Raw genomic sequence first — 21,055 nt, 5'->3', positions numbered from 1 at the left:
AAGTGTTTCACATGCACCAAATATTCACTACTCTCCACTTAACAAAGGGATAGATCTCTTCATACGTGCAAGAAAGAAGTAAAATACAGATACAATTTAGTAATGGTTTTATTTTCTTTTGACTCATTCTGAGAGAAAACTCTTCTCTTGGACATTATAATACTTGTTTACCTGCTGATTCCAGAGGCTAAATATCCCAGAGTGATTAAAAAAAAAAAAAATGGAGCACTTATGCCCTTATTCTAAGCATCCTTTTGTAATACTTAATTATTCCTTCCTAAAAAGAGCAGTCCCCATTCTTCATGAAGAAATCTGTCAATACAGGGCCACCTGGGTGGCTCAGTTGGTTAAGCGTCTGACTCTTGGATTCAGGTCAGGTCATGATCTCTTGGTTCCGTGGGTTCAAACCCACATCAGGCTCTGCGCTAACAGTGCAGAGCCTGCTTGGGATTCTTTCTCTCCTCTGTCTCTGCCCCATCCCACTTGTGTTCTCTCAAATAAACTTTAAAAAAAAAAAAAAAAAAAAAAAAAGCAAAGAAAGAAATCTGTCGAAAACCTTTAAAGACCATGACTTTGCCAGAAGACTTTCTCTTCCCAAGCAGCTTTGCATTCTGGGTCCTACACACATTACTGTGCTTGACTAGCCATTCACATGCTGACATCTCTTTCTGGCCCGTTTTGGATTTTCTCTGGCTCATGGAAGCGCTGCTTTGGGGGAACCACCTCAGGCCAGGTTCAGGTTCACTCCTCTCTGGGCCTGACATTACCTGCAATCTCTCAATGATATTCCGGTAGTCTCTGGAAGCCGCCAGAACAGAGTCTCTGCGAGCCGCATTGCGGGCGGTCAGTCGCCAGTTCATGGCAGTTTTCTGCACAATGTTGTGAGACTTCAGAAAGAGGTTGTTGACTTGGCTGTCCAGGTCCACAGGAATAGCGATGGCCCGGCTCTTGGCTACACAGAAGAAACAGGACTCATGAGCCTCCAACTTGCATGGGAGACGCCTTAAAGACAGACTTAACTCCCCCCATCAACCCTTAGGCAGATTCATCCATGCCTGTAATAGGTCACTTGCATGCTTGTGTCAACACTGAGGAACTCAAATGAACTTTGACATTGTTAGGTCAGGGCTTCTCAATATGAATTCGGCGGGGGAGGGGGGGGCAGTAGCTCTGAAGTATGTTGAAATGTTTTAGGTCAAAGTTTAGGCAGGCAGGTCAAAGTTAGACCTCAATGGGTTTCCTCAATGAATGGCATCTTAAGGTCTCTCATGTTGTTCACATATTTTAAGAATTATCACAACAGGGAATTCATTTTTCCAAGAAACTATTTTTCCAAAAATTCTCTCTCAGTGGTGTTCTATACAACAATCTACAAAATGCCAATTTAAGCCAAACATAAAACAAAAGATAATATTTATAATAACATAAGCTATCCTTTCTATTTAGGCTGTTCTCTTTTCCTCTTAAAAAAACCTCCAGTCTAATCATGAGACAGATGACAGTCAAGTCCACAAGGGGGGATATTCTACAGAACACCTGACCAGCACTCTTCAAGATTATTAATGTCGTTAAAAAAAACAAGGAAAGTCTGAGAAACTGTCGCAGACCAGAAGGGACTGGGGAGGCATCACAACTAAATGCAACATGGTAGCCTAGATTGAAACCTGGAACAGATAAAGGACATTAATGGAAAAAGTGGTACCAAATCTGGAGTGTAGTTCATAGCTATGGGCCAACATCAGTTTCATAGTTTGGACAAATATACCCAGGTGATGTAAGATGTTGACAGTGGGGGAAACTGGGTGAGAGGTACATGGGGAACTGTGTGTGTTATCTTGGCAACTTCCTATAAATCTAAAATTATTCCAAAATAAAAACTTTAAACTTTTTAAAAAGGAACATAACTAACAATCCTTTTTTTCAATATGGAAAATCCAACAACCTCCAAAAAACAAGACAACTATTTCATGTCTTCAATGCTTCATAAGACCAGAAGCAAAGAAGGTATTACCTACATCTAATTCTAAAAACAACTCCAGCACCCTGGAAGAAGAAATCTGAGAAGCAAAGGTTTAAGTCCCAGTAAAAACAAAAGAAAACAAAACACAATGTGGGGCAAGAAAACATCGGCCAATTAACAAATTTCAAACAGTTTAATACAGCAAGTAAGAAATATGGGGGGGAAATATGACTAATATCAAAAAGCAGGATGCACAGCATACACTCAGCTAGAAACTATGTGCCTTAGATACCCCTTTAGAAGATGAACAATGAAAACAGTGAATTTTGGGTGTGATTTCAGTCAGGAGAAGGTATTCCGTAAGGGACAGAAGTCTGAGTTCCTGGGCTGAGTGTGCTGTGCTGCTTTCATGCCCTGCCATTTTGCAGACATCAACTCCCTTTGTCTTTTCACATCACCGCCAAGACTATTGAAGCATTTCATCTCCCTAATGAGTGCTGAGCTAGCCAACTCAGCAACCTGCCCAAATTTCAACAAAGAGCTTCATGATGCACAATCCTATGTGGGTAGAGAACAGGGTTTTGGGGATACAGTCTCAGAGCCCTGGATCTAAGATATCACATCATGAACCTATAATGTACACTCTTTCAAAAGCTTCATCTCTTATTGTGAGATAGTACCGCATAAACAGTAAAAAGACACCATTACCTACCATATGAGAATCAAGGAAATCAGGATGGGATGACTGAAATCAGGCAAGAAACCCTAATCAACACAATTTATATTTGGTGGACAGCTACTTGATAATCCAAGAACCCAACTTGCCTCTGTGCTGCCTGTCTGCAGGAATGTAAAGAGATACCTTTTCTTAAATTTATGCAGGAAGAGAGCCCCTTGCTTCCCATTTATGAAGGGGAGTAGGGCTGAGTAACAGAGTCTGATAAAGTCAGGGTGAAGGGAGCAGTCATTTTCAGAGCTACCAGAGAGGTGACAATTGATAGGCAATAGGGAGCAGTGTACCTTTTCTGAGAAAGGGTGTCCCCCTGGGATTGGATGTGCACTTAGCAAGAAAAAAAGTTCCCATGTGGTTGAATACACTTACTGGAGTAAACAAATTAGTTTCTTGAGAGAGACTTCCCAGGGCCTTGAGTAAGTGTGTGTGCACTGGGACCTGCCAAGAGATGCCTAACATTTAACCATGCACCTGTATTTTTCAAAGCCTCTCGCTCTTTGGGACTTACTGGCTCTTCGCTTTGGGAGATGCCAGCTTGGTAGATGAAAGAAGGCAAGGGTTAGCTATCAAGAAGACCTCCATTCCTATTCTACCTCTGCCAACTTCCTGTGTGTGGAACTCTAGAAGAGCTATAACAAGTGCTCAATAAAACTGAGTGGCCTTTACTGCTGTGAGGTAATTCATTGTCATCATGTTACTCCCAACTGCACTGATAGCTTACCTACATCAGAGAGCACCCGAATACAGCTCTCCACAGAGGCTTTTTGGCTCGGCATTAACCAGTTGCAGTGGTAAACCCTGAACACACCTTGTAGCAGTTGCACAAAGACAGGCTGGCGAGTCTGCAAGGAAGAGAGGCCAAGAGACAGGCAATATGACTTTTCTGTAGATCACTGACACACAGATCAGAAACAGACATTGTAATGAACTGTGAATTAATGGTAACGGACCCTTTGCAAGAGTGGGAAGGCGTGACTAGTTATGAGCAGGATTCCAGCAGGTGCCTTGTCAAAGGAGGAAAAAAATCTGAAGCATTTTAAGACCACGTACAAACTTGACACCATTCAAGTCTGACCGTAAGAATCAACAGTGGAGTCAATGTCTGAAAACTTGTATTCCTGTCCAGTTACCAACTGGCTATTTGACTTGAGGCAAATGAGCTTACATCTGAGCTTTAACTTCATCCAATACATAAAATGAGTGGATTGAGGCAGAATAACCCAAAGTTCTTTCCAGACATTGTACACTATATGTAGAACCTCTGTTTTTGATTAGCAAAAACAAACTATTAAGTGAATCTCACCAAGAATGCATACTTATTTCTAGCACTGTCTTCCATGATATAAACAGAGTAGAATTCTGATATTATACTTTATAAATATCCATTTACTAGAGATGAGTCCTGGGAAGTTAACTACATGATAGGATTTATTCTATGACAGCATAAATTTTGCTCTTTTTAAAATAAAAGAACTCAAACATTTACTTTATCAGTTTGATGGTGATTTCTGAATGCATTTCAAAGTTATAATTTTGGTCTCTATCCATAGCTACCTGGATCCAGGTAGCTTTGGACTTTAGTTTGTAGGAAGAGGACTTGCACAGCCCCTCCAAAAAACAGCAGGAGCTAATATAGCAAAGAAAAAAAGTAGTGAAACACTGTAGAGAAGTTTCTGAGATGGAAGGAAAAAAAAACAAACATGGTGCTAAGGAGAAAATCAAGTCTATTACATGACAATACAACAGGTTAATAAGATTTCAGAACCTCTTCTATGAACAATGTTTGGATAACTTATACTTATTAAGTGTCACATATCAGGTGAAAGCTCATTGGGGGCCTCAACTAACAATCCTATAGCACATGAACTGCCTTAATGCCACAAATAAGAAATGGAGGCCCATAAAAGTTAAAAGAAAGTATCCAAAAGAACTAACAAGTGGTGCCAGAGCAGTCAGTCAACCTCAGGGCTCTCTGATGCTGACAATTTGTGCTCTTTCCACGAAGTTCACCTGCAAAGCAGAATCTTATTGCTTTCTTCAGGAAGTACTTTCTGTTCTACACCTCCCAGCTACCCAGGACAGTAAACTGCGTTACTAAGAGAGGACAAGATCATAAAGAGCCTGAGAAATTGGCTGCAAAACCCTGATATTTAGCTCCTGAGCACAACGTTCCCAATGAGAGAAGCCATTTATGGAGAACACTTCCCACACGCCAAGTGCTGAGTGCTTTCTACATATCTCATGGAACCCTTACCATATGACCATAGGAAGTAAGCAGTGGTATTATCACCCACCCCACTGGGAATATGTGTTAGAGTTGGGATGGGAACCCAACACCCAAACTCAAAGAAAGAAGTATCCTTTGACTCAATTCAATTTAATCAGTATTTATTGGGTATTTGCTCTGTTCCCGTCTCACCTCTGGATAAACAAAAGAGGAATACGTTAGCCAGTGTAGCTGCTTTCTAATGACCCACTCCAATGGGCAATCTGGTGCCATCAAGTCACTCAAACTCTCGGACTAAAAAACACGGCTGCCCATCACCCTCTTCGTAAAATCCTCCCTTCTCTTATCCTGAAGCCCTGCTTGTTCCTGAATACCACTCTGCCTGCGTGATCAAGTGAAGACCTTCCTCTGGCCTCTTTTAGATGCTATCTTTAATTACTCGTGCTCTGACCAGTCTGTTCTAGTAAAATGCTTCATTTTCCTGGCCATGATTCAACTACCAACTGTTTATATCCGGATTCTACTACTCCACTCTCCTGAGTCTCATGGACTCATTTACTTACTCAGTGAAATCAGCACCTACCAGGTCCCAAGCACAAAAAGCTACAACGGACAGAGCAGTATCAGAAGTAACTATGCACATAAGGCATAGCTATGTCCTTCTTACTGTAGCTTATGGTGTAGCAGAGAAAGTATAGGATCATATTTACTAAGCGGCTACTCTGTGCCAGGCATTATGCTAGATGTTTCGCAAATATTTTCTCTCTTGCTCACGATAGCCTACAGGATTGACATTACAGCCCTGTTTCAAATATAAGAAAAGAGGTTCTGTGACCAAGCCAAGTTCACAGAGCTGATAAGGCAAAGAGTGTGAATTTGAAACCAGCTTTATCCTGCTCTGAAGCCTCCAAAATTCTATCCTTCCTCCCTAGATCCCATAGTCCCAGCTGCCTCCTGGACATTCCACTGGCAATAAGTAAATAAATAATAAAATAAATGTGACATGGCCAAACCCAAGCTCACCATTTTCCTTCCTCATATGCTTGGGTTGAAAGAAAAGAAGGAAAAAACTAAACAAACAAGGAAGGCAGCCAGGAAGGAGGTAAAAATCTAGCTGGGAAATGACGCATATACTGTTCAGCATATAAACAAAACAAGATAGGCCATGAGAACTCCAAAAATAGTATTCCTTGGAAAATACATGCTCTAGAAAGCCATAAAACAAAACAAAACAAAACAAAACAACAACAACAAAAAAAAAACCTAAAATCCACTTTGGATTTTGTATTCTAAGTATATATGGACAACCTGAGTCTTGCTGGGACTTACAACACTTATACTGAAGATTCATGTCTCTGACCATTCTGGCTTATTAGGTGGTCCAAAAATTGGTTTCAGAGTAAGGCAATAAGAAGAGAGAGGAGTGACCAAAATGGGAAACCAAAACTCATATTCCTGTTTAATAGTTTTCCAATTAATTTGATTGACTTACTTTGACATTTTGGTTTTGCAATACTATTTCATGATCCATAGGAGAATGGGCATTGCTGTAAGGATTGTCACTTTAAATTGCAAAAGCAGCAAGTCCAATCTTAGCAACCATGGCAGCTTTCCTGGCTGGCTCTCAGCATAATAGCACTTGGTAAAGAACACATTCTGGCCTCTGGTAACTCATGCGCTTGGGATCCAACCAGTTTCTGCTCCCCAATTACTCAAGAATATATACAGACATTTGAAAGATAGCATTCAAACTTTGCAATACTTTAGCTTAATTGCTAGCTTTTATAGTTATTTCTAACCAAACAGAAGGTTACCAATAGTTCCCAGCAAATGTAACTCACTAAAAACTCCACAAGTTTCAGAATCAGAGAAAAGTAGGTTGAAATCATGGTTATGCCACTTAATGGCTGTGACCATGACTCAGCATGGTAATTAAACTTTCTGAGCCTCAGTTTATGGAGCTACAAAGATGGCAATATCATCTACCTCATAGACTATACTGAGCTTATATGAACTCTCTGTATGTTAATGAAATAGAGCAGGATGTGATAAATATACTAATGAGTATGATACTACCATGAATCACATTTCCCTTGGAGAATTTACCTGCATTAGGATTATCTGTCTATAATCCAATAACTCTGGGCCGTCCATCAACCCCAGGACAGCCTCTACCTCTTTCTATGACAAGGATGGTTACTATTTCTCTTCTGATCACTGGAGACCAAGGCCAACTTTCATCTTGTAGGCTGTACCAACGCATCTGCTGTAAGACTCCCACAGCAGTTGACCCAGACCTAAGTTATAAAAAGAGGAGTGATTTTTCCAAGTCGAAGAATGAAATTCTCTTTCAGACCCATGGATTCAAAACTTTGAAACTGTACAGTGAGAACCAGCACGCAGGGCTGCTGCACTGCACACCCCAGGAGCACTGTGCACAAAGGAGTTCACATGCCCATGTTGCTGTACAATACACCAGCCCTGCTGCCATGGCTTAAAGACTTCTCACTCTTGCCATGCAGCACTTGGGATGAGCTTAAGGCACACACTTCAGGAGTTAAAATGGAGGTTTCCAAACATGTTTTTAAAAAGCCTTAATAACATGCTAGCACCTATTTGAAAGCTGCTTCTCCTAAAATTGGAAGGGAGGAATCAACAAGATTGAAGGGGATAAGAACAGGCATTGTAAGGAAAAAAGATCAACAATCAATACAACCATCTGGTGAAGAAAAACATCCTCAGGTGCTTATTTATCCAAGGGCATCCTGAGAAAGCAAAGGATCTTGTATCCATGAAGGCTCGTGTATAGCTGCTCACTGCCATATCAGCACCAACAGCAATTGCTGAAGCTCTGTCGGGAAGGCCCTGCACCGCTTGTGTTTCTTACCTGCAGGGTAGTACTCTGGTCTGAGAAGGGAGAACTGAAGAAGGTAGTAACGATACTCATGACGATTTCAGTAACGTACTTTTCCAAAATTGAGTCTGCATGCTTCCTGTCACTTGTGTTGTTACAGGCCTGCAAGGCAAGTGGATGCTTTAGACATCACACCAAACCTGTAGATCAGCTGTAGAATTAAGAAATCTGTAACCACTCCTGCTAATCCAACAAACGAAAATAAAGGCTTGAAATAACAACAATAAATCATGCAGCCAGAGAAACTGATCAACTGTGTATCCCAGTATAGACTCGTAAAACAAAACTGATAAGGGACCAGGGTGCGTGAGTGGCTCAGTCAGTTAAGCAGTTGACTTCAACTTAGGTCATGCATGGTCTCATGGTTTGTGGGTTCAAATCCGTTGTCAGCTCTGTGCTGAAAGCTCAGAGCTTGGAGCCTGCTTCAGATTCTGTGTCTCCCTCTCTCTCTTCCCCTCCCCCACTCACACTCTCTCAAAAAAATAAACATTAAAAAAAAATTTTTTTAAGTCAGTATGGGACCTACAGGGCTATTGCTTCCAAATTCCTAGCCATGTGTGGCAAATCTAACACCTTAAAAGACAACAAGAGGCATAGTAACTACAGTTGTCTGTGTTTTCCCCTAAAAGTGAACTGTGCTCCTTGTTAAGCCATTCATCTGTTCTACGCGATGTTTCCTAACATATGATCAAGAGAATCAAATATATCAGGTCCACTGTGTGTAATATTCTCCAATGCTACAACACTCTTCTATTCAATAAAAATGCTACTGTAGCATAACATATAAAGTTGTCAAATTGCTACGATGTACAGTAAAGCTAATATAACATTGTGTGTCAACTATACTTCAATTAAAAAAAAGTTACTGATATGCAGTACTGCTGAAAATAGTGGAGTTTGAGTCAAAATCATTGATTCCATAGGTCTTGAGGTGAGAGACTTCAGGTTTTACTGGCATTATACTTAATTTTGCTATTTAAAATAAGATTAGGCATTTAGAGGAAAAGATATAGAAAATACACTTTTAAAAATCAAGTTTTATTACCAAATTCATTAGTGCTGTAATTTCAGATGTAATGTTGCTTACAATAAAAATTTATGAAGGGCAAAAAAAACCATGTTTTATTAACTAATTGCCATATCGTCAGCTTAATACTGAGCAGTTTTGACACATTCAGAGAATGAAATTAGTAACTGATTTTACATTTCTGAATAACGTAATGTAGAGGTCAGCACAGTTACGTGCTGGTGGCTGCTTTTATAAATAAAGTTTTATTGGAACACAGCCATGCCCACCTATTTACCTATTGTCATGGCTGTTTTCAAACTACCAGGGCAGACTTGAGTAGTTGTGTCAGAGACCAGATGGACCACAAACCTGAACATATTAATATCTGGTCCTTTACAGAAAACTTTGTTCAGCCCTGATTAAAAAACAAAAAAAACTCCACAAAAAACAGAGCAGGCCTTCCATTCCAATCTCCAAAACCAGATTTATGGGATTAAAAGACTAGGAGGAATTTGAGATTAAAAAAAATAGATATGTATACATTTGTCTGTGATACCAACATGTGAGTATTATTAAACACAGACCTTGATTAGAAAGAAAACAAGTTCTTGCAGGGTGTTTTACACTGTAATTTGTACCATCAAGCAGGAAGTATCACAGTGTAAGACTCTCCAAAGCACCTTTCTTATTAACATGAAGATTCCGAAATTCATCTTATAATCATTCTTTCAAGAACTTGGTTACCATCCCCCATCCCCCAAACCCACCACCACAAAACTCATCGTGAATCCATGGTGTGCCTTGTTAGGCAGTGGTCTTGCAGCTTTAGAAACAGTATTAAGCTCAGAGAAAAACCAAATCCAGAATATGAAGCCCATCCAACTGCTAGGTCAGGAAAGCAGATCCAAAGGGAAGTGCTTTGCAGAATCCTTGACACCAGACTGAAGGAGATAAATGCTCAAGCTCAGGAAGGTGTCCTTTAAGGAGAGATATCGTCAAGGAAAAGAAAACTTTCAAATGTGATTTTAGTATGTCTCGGATTATTATTCACAAATCAGTCCATAAAGGATGAAATGAAAAGCAATAACCCACCTTTCTGACATGTGATGAATAAAATCTATTCTCAGCAAGAGGTAAAAGGCATAAAGAAATGAGGCGTGTGCAAATGTAGAGCCACATCTGCCTCCCCGTGTCACATGAGCAAGCTGAAATGACGTGAATATTTTCCTCACGCCTGCATAAGGATGTCCAGACACACGCACATACACAAACATTTCCGCTCTGCCCCTCAGTTCCAGAAAGCCTTACCCTGCAGATGTCTACAAGGAAATTCTCAAACAACTTCCACATGTGATTACTGGTATAAATCTCCTTCATTTCCACCTCAGTATCCACGTAGCAGTGATTAAGGAAGTTAATGTAGGCAATTTTAACCTGAAGACAGAAATAGATGTTTCTGAAAAACCAATTTCGTATACATAGAAAAAGAGAAATGCAAATTAAAACTGTATCAAAACACCATTTCCATCTGTCAAATAAATGAGTCCAAAAGTCTGATAAAATGCTGTGTGGACAAGGCTGTGAGAAAAATGTGATCTTGTTTTTTTTCTCCTTTATTATAATCATCAGTTATTAATTATCTCATTTTATTAGCATAAGCCGGTTAAACAGACATGCAAGGCAATTATAGTACATCCATATGATAAAATTTTTATGTAACTGTAAAAAAAAAAAAAAAAGAATGTGGAATCTCTTTATGGACAGATATGAAAAAGAACAACAGTGTATACAGAATGTCATCTTTTGTGGTTAGGAAAAAAAACGGGGGAGGGAATGAAGAATATTTATTTACATTTGTTCATATACAGAACTCTAGAAGGATGTACAAGACCATAATAATTTTCTGTGGGGTGGGAAGGGACAGATTAGGAGATATGTCATAGTTTACTTCTTTATAGTCTCTGCTATGTGAACTTTTCATAATGCATTAACTTTTCAAAAATTCATCTAAAAACATCTATTTGATATATACTACATATACTATAAATAAAAGTATATTCAGTTTAAGATTAAGTTACCAGCTTATATTTTAAACAAAGACAAAATACACACTGTATCTGCTATAAATAATGTGTATTTAGTTTAAGATATAAATTAATAGCATGTATTTTAAACATACAAAGGCAAAATATAAACTGTATGATTCACTGTTTTTGTTGTCATTATTGTTATTAGCCAACACTTATCAACAACGAAACAGAAAACTTGAAAGGAATCATTTCCAAAACCTAACAGGTATGTATGTATGTATGTATGTATGTATGTATGTATTTATTTATTTTTAACAGGTATTTATTATGGGTGGTAGAATTATAGATTATTTTAATTTTCCTATTGGTTACCTGTAGTTCCTAAATGTTTTATAATTGTCATTCATTCATTTTTGCAATACACATTTTCATTAAAGAATCTACTTGCAGAATAGGTCTTATGTGCACACGAACCATATCTCAAACCACTCCATCTCATTTTTCAGACATTCATTCCAAGCAAATACTCTTCGCTCAACAGGCTGAATGATTAGTTTTCAAGAGCGGAAGCACAGAAGCAGATTCCCACTCTTCTCGAGGAGACATCAAGAAGGACTAAAATCCCCCCAATGTTCTTCATACACTAAACTGGCATTTGAGAAAATGTTGTTTCCTCACTACAAAATGAGCTGCAGATCTTATCGTACTGTGAGGCCGCATCGGAGCTGGCTGCAAGTCCACATGCCACATGCAGAGACATGAGAAGAGCTTGCTCACCTCGGGGATGCAATCCTCATGGGTCACGACACGGACAATGTCATCCAGTGGGAGCAGAGAGTTGCACTTTATCTCTGTATAGACGTTCTTGCCCTCAGTGCATACGGCCAAGAGCTCAACCAGGTGGATGTGGTACATGAGAGGGCTGTTCTCATCCATCCGGTCCCGCTCTGACCTCATCATCTGGATTAGGGTCTGGAAAGAGGCTCTGTCATTGTAGAACACGAGGACGTCCTCTCCCGAATTAACCAGCTGCAGAAAGAATGGGGCTTACTTATAGTATGAGCTTGCAGAGGTGGGGACATTTAAAAAATGAGGGAAAAGGGAAAAAGAGATGTTCTGTCAGCATTTGCTTTCTAAAACCAGTCTCACCTGTTTTACCAAACTCGTCTAAACTTCATTTATATTAATGAACAAGAAAATCTTCAGCAGCAGCATTTCGATCGACAGATACAGGTATAGGACAGTGGTCCTAAAGCCACTGGGGGAAGACAAGGTCTGCATACCAACATTCATGTATCAAGTGGAAATGCAGACTGTAAGCTTGCACTTTTAATTCCAAACCTAATAATTAGGCTATGATTTTTCTACTTAAAAATATTTACAGGGGCGCTTGGGTGACTCGGTTGGTTGAGTGTCCACCTGACTCTTAGTTTTGGCTCAGGACATGATCTCTTGGTTTGTGACATCGATCCCAGTGTCAGGCTCTGTGCTGATGGTACAGATTCTCTTTCTCCCCTTCTGCCACCCACCCCCAAATAAACAAACATTTCAAAAAATGTTTCCATCTTTTTATGCCTGAAAAGCAGTATCCCTCTTACAACTCTCTCATGCGGTGCCTTCTCTCTTCACAAATTATCCAGTTCTCATTAAGATACACCTAACTTTTGGGGCGCCTGGGTGGCTCAGTCGGTTAAGTGTCCGACTTCGGCTCAGGTCACGATCTCACGGTCCGTGAGTATGAGCCCCGCGTCCAGCTCTGGGTGATGGCTCAGAGCCTGGAGCCTGGCTCCAATTCTGTGTCTCCCTCTCTCTCTGCCCCTCCCCTGTTCATGCTCTGTCTCTCTCTGTCTCAAAAATAAATAAACGTTAAAAAAAAAAAAAAAAAAGATACACCTAACTTTCAACACTCATCAAAAAATCAAGGCTTTCCTACTTATAACTTGTCCCCAGGACTGAATGTGGCTTCTCATAAATCTACTTAAGAATAAATCAATTTCAGCACTGCATGAAATACAGAAGATCCAAAAAGGGCTGGTACAGAAGCCAAAATAAATATAGTCAGTATTATTTACACAATAACATCTAACCTTCATAGGCTCTAAGTAAGTGCCAAGTATTGTGATAAATACTTCACATGGATCACCTAACTTCATTGTGCCTCAGTTTTGTCCGTAAAATTGAGAACAAAGAAGATAATGAACTCATGGTGTTGTCATGCAGATTAAATAAATGATTATATGTAAATTGCTTAGAGCCCTGACTAGGGTATGGCAGGCTTCCAAGAAATGTTAGCTATTTTTGTCATCATTATTTCAATGAGTTCACATATCAGTTCCTCAGGTGAATACGGCTACACCTTCTTTCACAAAAATGCACGCTGAGGGTTGGGGAAGTTGACACGTCACAAGCCGGTAAAGCAGTACAGCCTTCATTCATATCCTAGGTAAGTCAGTTCTTTTAATTATGCAACACTACCTTCCACTGGTATCGTATGTTCTTTTGACATTTTAAATCCAAATGGTAGGTGGATTTACTTAAGTTTTCATTTTTTTAAACAGGCAAAAGATGAAATGGAATGTATCTGAAAGTGGTGGCAGAGGGCTTTTTTGGTCAGACAGCATTCATGGGGCATTGACTTCCCACAGAGAACCAAGCAGGACTTTGTCCCAATCCCACGGTCTAGCTTCTTCTCAAGAATCATCAAGTAACAATTTTTCTAGCTAATGAAGTGAATAATTAATTAAAGACAACTTATTCACAGGAACACAGGCTGTTCTGGCTCACTGGTTTCTATCCACATTTAATCTCTATTCATCGTATTTTTGGTTTGCTACTCCTGGTTTTATTTTCCCCCTCTCAAAAAAATCTGATCCCAAACTCCTCAAAATAAACAGATTCACTACTATGGAAAACCTGATGAGACTCTTGCCTACGTGTGTATCTGATTTATGCTCACAAACACACTCTCTCACACAAACAAACCACAATTATGTTTTGTCCCTTCATGTGGGTCCAGGAGAGGGTGCTAGTTCATACAGAGAGTAGTAATTTAAAAATTTGTATGGAACACCAAAGGCAGGGATATAGAAATAAGCAGTTGTTACCTCAGCCATAACCATGTCTTGGCACTTTTTAATGAATTTCCCTTCTGCCTTGACAATCGTCTGCAAGAACTTGATGTACTGGACGTTCCGACCGTGAGTCTCGATGCAGTGAACAAAGTGTTGGACAACCCTCTCATTGATCTCACTGCAGAGCTGGAAGTTGTTCATGAAGATGTGCTGCATGGTTACCGCCTCCAGGATCTGACAGAAGAGTCAGAGCAGGAGCACAGGGACATCAGAGAACAAAGTGACAAAGAGTCTACCAAAACACACAAAGAAGCCTTCAAACCAGTGAAGAGATGGCTCTCCCTTCTCACTTCTGTACGGCCTTCTTTTTTCATAAACCTTTTCAATCATGTGTAATAAACATATAGAAAGGGAAACAACTAGTTTCACCTCAATGAACTATGGTGGGAACCCCAGCACCCAGATCAAGAAACAAAATGTCTTACCACCCAATTTAACTCCTATTTTGATTTCTGCAACCACAGATTAGTTTTGCCTGTTTTTGAGCCTCCTGTACTGTCTTCCACCTGCTTTCTTTTGTTTAATAGTACATTTGCGATGCTGTCAACATGTTGTTGCATGTATCAGTACATAGAATATACTGCTATGTATATTCCATGACATGAATCAACCACAGTGTGCTGATCTCTTCTATTGCTGATGGGCATTAGGGGTGTATCCAGTTTAACGGCAGGTTTTAATGGCACTACTCTTCGCACAATAGGGCTGCTCTGGGCATTCTCGAACATGTCTTCTGGTAAATTTTAATGTGTGTGCCTTTCTGTTGGCTTTATATCCAAGAGTGGAATTGCTGGGTTGCAAAATATAAATGTTTGGCTTTAAAAGTACTTCTCAACAGGGGCACCTGGATGGCTCAGTTGGTTAAGTGTCGGACTTTGGCTCAGGTCATGATCTCACCGTTAATGAGTTTGAGCCCCACAACGGGTTCTTTGCTGACAGATAGCTCAGAGCCTAGAGCCTGCTTTGGATTCTGTGTCTCCCTCTCTGCCCTTCCCCCACTCACTTTGGTGTCTCTCAAAAGTGAATGAACAGTAAAAAAAATTTTTTTTAAAAAGTACTTCTCAACAGCTTTCAAAAGATATTAACAATTTCCATTCTACACCACAGCTTTTCCATATCCTTGCTGATTTACACTGTTGTTGGTCTCTGAATTTAGTCATACTTTGTTTTGCCTATCTTAGTTAATTTATACTTCTTGGATGATCACCTTGTCCCAGTGACAGGCACCTGGGTATGTTCTACTACAGATTATTTCATTTTAAAGTTTTTTTTATCCATTTAAAAAATGGGTTGCCTTTTTCCTTGTTGACTTTTCTTCAGTTTATTATAAATTCTGGACATGAGTTCTTAATTGAACATATATGCAAAGCAAACGTCTTCCCCCACTCTCTGGCTTGCCTCTGGATGATCTTAATGAGCTCACCCGGTGAACGGAAGTCTTTATTTTATGTTTTCCGTTATAATTAATTCTATTTTTATACTGGGTAAGAAAACTCTGGGCGCATCTGGCTGGCTCAGTTCAAGGAGTGTATGAACCGATCTCAGGGTTGTGAGTTCGAGCCCCAGGTAAGGTGTAGAGATTACTTAAAACTTAAATTAAAAAAAAAAAAAACTTTGCTTTCCACAAGGTCATCAAAATATTTTCATGTTCTCTTCTAGAAGGCTTATTTTCTGTGGTTTTTACCCCGAGTTATTGAGGGATAAGTTTTATGTTTGGTATGAAGTAGGGGGCTTTCAGCTTTGTATCTTTTGTCTTTTCTCTTCCTAACATCACAATTCTAGTAGTCCTGTCCTCCAAAGCTCCAGCAGTACTAACAAATATGTCAGTGTGCATGTATTACAAGGAGGTCCTTTGTAGAATTACACAAAGCCAAAAATTAGAGCTGGCCTAAATGTCTATTAATATGCCAATGGGCTTTAAAAAGTTACAGACATACTATGGAATGCCACATAGCCATCAAAAATTCTCATCAAAAATCAGAAAAATTTATCTCTGACTTGCAAAGATAGCCACAATGTATTAAGAGAAAAAAGCTACAAGTAGAGTATGGCACCATTTATCTCTAAAAAAAATGCACTCCACGTACTTCAAAAACATATTTGACACACTAAAATATAACAATTATGTTTTATATGAATATATTGTGTATTTATATGTATCTAACGTATTATTATGTATTGTATTATGTACACAGAAAACTTTATGCAAGACCTCAGGAGGATGTGGTTGGTGAGTGAGAATTAGCAACTCACCAGCACTAAAATTTGATGTAATGAAGAACGTTAAGAAAAAATAAAAATATACCTTACCCTGTCCTACCACCTCCTCCTCCTTTTCCCTTTCTCCCCCCAAAATAAGGGGAATATTTATGTTCTCCTGAGAGATGGTCCCAACGTTCCGCTTGGAATGAATGTTGCTTTGTAACAAGTCCCCGTGGTCACAACAGCAAAAGAACCAGCTGTTGTTCCTTAGTGCTTCGCACCCTCCTCCCCTCACAGATTTCCAGATAGGCCTCAAGTCTTACCCCTGGGTTGAGAAACAGGTTTATGTGTTTGTGTAGCAATGCTTGATTCTGCTGGTTGCCAGCACAGAAATTCTGCAGAAATTCATGAGCCAGCCTCATTATCTCCTGCATCTTGGTATCTTCAGCCTGTGTGGAAGGAGGGAGATGAAAAATCAGTTGAAAACGGGCGATGCAGTAGACAACAGAAGGTCAGAGAAGACAGCATTTATCTCTAGGCCAAGAGATCACGTTCTATGATACGCTCACCACCTGCTAAGTGGGTTCCAGCCAAGGTGCTTGCCGAGAGACTGTTGTGTAAAGACACTGGGGTGCCGCGTCGCTGACGGTGAAAAGACGCCAGTAACTTATTCAATTCTCCTATATTCTCTTCCACTAGCCTTGGGTAGATATAAAAAGAATTGATTCGGGAAAAATGCAATACAGAGTGGAAGCTGAGAGGAAGCCTCTGGGATTTCATTTCTAGCAATGCCTGAAACTTCTGAACGCCCCACTTCTGAGAACAGAGGGATAGCGGAGCCGTGGCCGACCGCATCGTGAGCGATGAGGTCACACCGCCCAGGTCTCGGGCTCACTCTCTTTAATCTGCCTCACAAATGTATGCGTTCATTTTTGGCAGGGATCACGTGACAAAGGGGGACTCTCTTTGGATTGTAAATGTGGGCAAATATACCTGCCACAATCCTTTCCTTGTCATCTCTGTCTTAGCATCTAACCTAAGAGTTAATTTTCCCATCTGCAAAATGGGGATAATACCTGCCCCAAGGCATTTCAACAGCTGATCATGCGATTCTCATTTCCTATAGTAAAAGCATATACTGTACTCAGTATTTTTAGAGAGCGTTAGATGCCCCAAGATAAGACAAATGCATAAAACCTATCACCATTTTGCCCAATTCTAAACAAGCAAAAGTTTAAATATAGTAAAAATGAAAGAATTCCAAAAATGGAATCGTCCCTCCTACTCACTTAGCCCACAACAATCTCCCTACGTCTTCTCACATACACCACCTCATTTCAAATGCCAGACTGCACAGCAGTTAGCAACGTAGACCCTGAAACCAGACTGCTTAGCTCTTACCCAGATCTACCACTCACTAGCTGTGTGACGTTGGGTAAGTTACTTAACCCTTCAGGGCTTCTGTCTCCTCATCTATAAAATGGAGATATGAAAAATGCACACTTCATACAGTTGCTGTGAAGATTAAATGAGAAAATCCAAGTCAAGGGCTTAGATAATAATTATTCAGTAAAGGTAAGCTACTGGTTCTGGTCTAGACCAAGGGTCAGACAGATACTTTGTGGCTTTGTGGATCAAAAAGCAAAAGAAAGGAGGTTAGGCAGGTACTACTAAAGATGTAAGATTTAAGAATGCGTTCTTAACTACTACGCTGTATGACAACAGATGGCAGACTGGATTTGGTTCAGGTCTGCAGGTTGCCCACCCTGGTCTAGATAATAACCCTGGAAGAAAGGACGCATCTGTCAGAACAACAGACAGAAGGAATCTGAGCTACCAGCCTTGACAATCAAAAACAGAAGAGTTTAAAAGGACATTAATAGCAAATCCCATACAACATACTGGATATTACATTTGTCTCCTACTAACAGGGAAAGTGGCATGTCCTCCAGCTCTAAGAAATCAGAGGCCTTGGGACAGAGAGACCCTGCTGGTTGTCAGCAGTAATCTCCAACAGTTCTGCACTCTTTCACTTCTTCGGCTCAAAGGAGTATCTTCGGGGGTTCATTGAAACCAAAGGCTTCATCAGGTGAAACAAATTTTTACAAGGCAGGTAAACTCTAAAGATACCACCTAACAAGAGAGTATCTGCTGGTAGGAATTCTTCCACTGTTCTCCCACAATGGGCTATCCGTACCCATCCCAAATCAAACCAGTCTCACACACACATACACACACACACACACACACACACACACAATGGTCTACCCCAATTCCAGCTGAATCGCGTTACCTGTTACTTTCACACTACTCTATGAAGAGCTGTCTTTCTTTAAGGAAACTGGTGAAATTGTCAGGCAAAGATACGGCCAGCAAACTACCTTCTCACATTCTGTATATGTAGCAAGGTTATTCAGCTTGCTGGTTCTAGTTACATGTCAGCCAAGTTTGGATGACAAGCACACTTAGATTGAAGTTATATTCAAGTCAGTTAAGTTCCTGACCTATCAGAGGGATTAAGCTTACACTTTATCTGTGGCTGCAGAAAGGCTTGACCAGGCTGAATCACATGGGCCCCATGATTGTGGCAGCGGCCTTTGCAGAGAAATTCCTGGAGCATAGGGCAGCAGGCCCAAGTGAGGTACGTGGAAGATAAGGTACAGCAAGCAGGGCCTGGGCCTCACGGGTGAGCAGATCTGGCTCTGCCATGTGTTGCTGGGCCGTACAGGCAAGGTACTGAACCTCTGGCCAGTCTTCTTATCTAAAATGGGGCTACTAATAGTAAGGGCGCCTGGGTGACTCAGTCAGTTAAACGTACGACTTCAGCTCAGCTCATGATCTCACGGTTTGTGGGTTTGAGCCCCGCGTTGGGCTCGGTACTGAAAGCCCAGAGCCTGGAGCCTACTTTGGATTCTGTGTCTCCCTCTCTCTCTGCCTCTCCCTTGCTTGTGCTCTCTCACTCGATCTCAAAAGTAAATAATTGTTAAATAACATAAAATAACATAAAATAACATGGAATAACATAAAATAACATAAAATAATAAAATGGGGCTACTGATAGTACAACCCATCTCAAGCGCTGTTTTAAGGATGAAATGAACTGGAGAATGAATATGACTCAGTGCAGTGCCTGGCACCCTCCAAGCACTAGCAGTGAGCCCTCTTTAGCCAACTCTTCACCACCAAGTCTCTCTGGAAGTCACTGGTGAACTCAAGAGACTAAATCCATTCCCTGGGACTCTCGAGTTCCCCAAGCCTCGGTCTCCTCATCTTTCAAGTGGGAACAACATGATAACTGTGCTGGATTTTAGAAGTGAATAGAGGCTTTTGAAAGTGCCCTGTCAGGCTGCATGGCACAGAGAACTGTTACCCTACTTCCCTAAATCCTATCATGGTCAACGACAAATGCTGGCATGAGAAAATGGGACAGAGAGTGTAACTTCTAACAACAGAAAAGAGGACTTGGAGCCAAGTATCCTGAAAGATCCAAATAATTTAACCAGAAATCAGCACACTACTGAGGACCTCACAAGTGGGCAGGCCCTATGTCCCCACATGCATCCAGTCACTTGCAGGGCTTACGTTGCCCAAAAGGCATTTGCAGATGACCCAGGACACAGCACATGCCCATGTGCATATATAGGTCCGTCCATCCCACCTTTGCATCCAGTGCCACGTGGGAGCAAGTGGAGAAGCCACGGATTCTGGAGGCAGGTTACGGGTGGCTGTATTTCATGACACCCTGTCTGTTTAGCACAAGTTGCCTACAAGTGCCTTATGTTCGCCATCGCCACGTCAGCTCCATGTGGCCACCAACACTATCCCAACGTGGAGGGTTTCGGAAAACGCGGGGACCCGCCCCGGCCCTGGGAACAGCTGCCGCCGCCAGAGGGGAACTCACTCACCTTCTCGTAGGGGATCTGCAGCAGCTCCAGCACCACTGCGTGCGCACCCATGTTCCGGAGCAGGCGCTGCTGCTGCTTCTTGCTCTTCCTCACGGTGGCGCTCTCCTGCACGCAGAGTTTGCTGAGCCGAATCAGAATCTGTCAGAAAGAGAGACTCCAAGTGTGTACCCACGACCAGCATCCCAGTTCTGAGATCCAATGCACAGTGCGGCGGCAACAGTCAGCGAAGGTGCGCCGTGTGCGTAAAATCGGCTGACAGTAAATCTGAACTGTTCTCACCCACCCTCCAAAGAGCTTGCCATGTGAGGTGATGGACGTGTTAAGTAACCTGATTGTGATCATCACTTCACAGAGTGTCTATCAAGTTATTGCGTGTCACACTTCAGCAAGATGACAGTTTCTTTTGTCAATTTTATCTCCATAAAGCCTGAAAAAATTATTTCAAAAAAAAATGAAAGAAATCAACTTCAGAAAACTGGGAAGCATAACAGAAAAAACTGTAGGCTCTGGTCATGGGCAGGGAGGCAGAAGTGATCACGACATATTAAACACAGGAGATTCCTCCCATATGTAGTATCCCTTAATCACATCAAACCGAATCTACACATGGTTAAAAACAGGCCCTTCCAGAGTATGAAGTAGGTTATGTCTTCAACCAAAAGTGGGATAGTTTCAGAAAGATCTCCAGGGGTGCCTGGGTGGGTCAGTTGGTTAAGTGTCCAAATCTTGACTTTGGCTCAGGTCATGATCTTACAGTTTGTGAGATCAAACCCTGCATGAGGCTCCACACTGACCGTGCAGAGCCCACTTGCGATTCTCTCTCTCCCTCTGTCTCTGTCCCCTTCCGCTTGCATGTGTGCACACTTTCTCTCTCTAAAAATAAAGAAACTTTAAAAGGGATGAAGGGAGAAAAGGAGGAAGGAAGGAAGGAAGGAAGGAAGGAA

The 21,055-nt window shown here is 41.0% G+C and overlaps 1 protein-coding gene across 3 annotated transcripts in view; it reads right to left on the bottom strand.

Annotated features, from left to right (window-relative positions):
* The window catches only part of ITPR1 (inositol 1,4,5-trisphosphate receptor type 1), a 331,898-nt gene that overhangs the window by 129,837 nt on the left and 181,006 nt on the right, over nt 1-21,055 (bottom strand). For all 3 annotated transcript variants that reach the window (XM_049640899.1, XM_049640900.1, XM_049640901.1), the window contains 8 exons: nt 20,112-20,249; nt 16,530-16,655; nt 13,978-14,178; nt 11,651-11,902; nt 10,152-10,277; nt 7,808-7,936; nt 3,415-3,535; nt 768-952 (listed from right to left, as the gene is read on the bottom strand). In XM_049640899.1, the coding sequence (XP_049496856.1) occupies nt 768-952; nt 3,415-3,535; nt 7,808-7,936; nt 10,152-10,277; nt 11,651-11,902; nt 13,978-14,178; nt 16,530-16,655; nt 20,112-20,249 (1,278 nt within the window). The remainder of the gene's footprint in view (nt 1-767; nt 953-3,414; nt 3,536-7,807; nt 7,937-10,151; nt 10,278-11,650; nt 11,903-13,977; nt 14,179-16,529; nt 16,656-20,111; nt 20,250-21,055) is intronic.

This window comes from Panthera uncia, chromosome A2, assembly GCF_023721935.1.
Source record: "Panthera uncia isolate 11264 chromosome A2, Puncia_PCG_1.0, whole genome shotgun sequence".
NCBI classification, from domain to species: Eukaryota; Metazoa; Chordata; class Mammalia; order Carnivora; family Felidae; genus Panthera; species Panthera uncia.
Note: the sequence above shows the minus strand (reverse complement) of the source record. Positions and strands in the feature narration are given on the sequence as shown.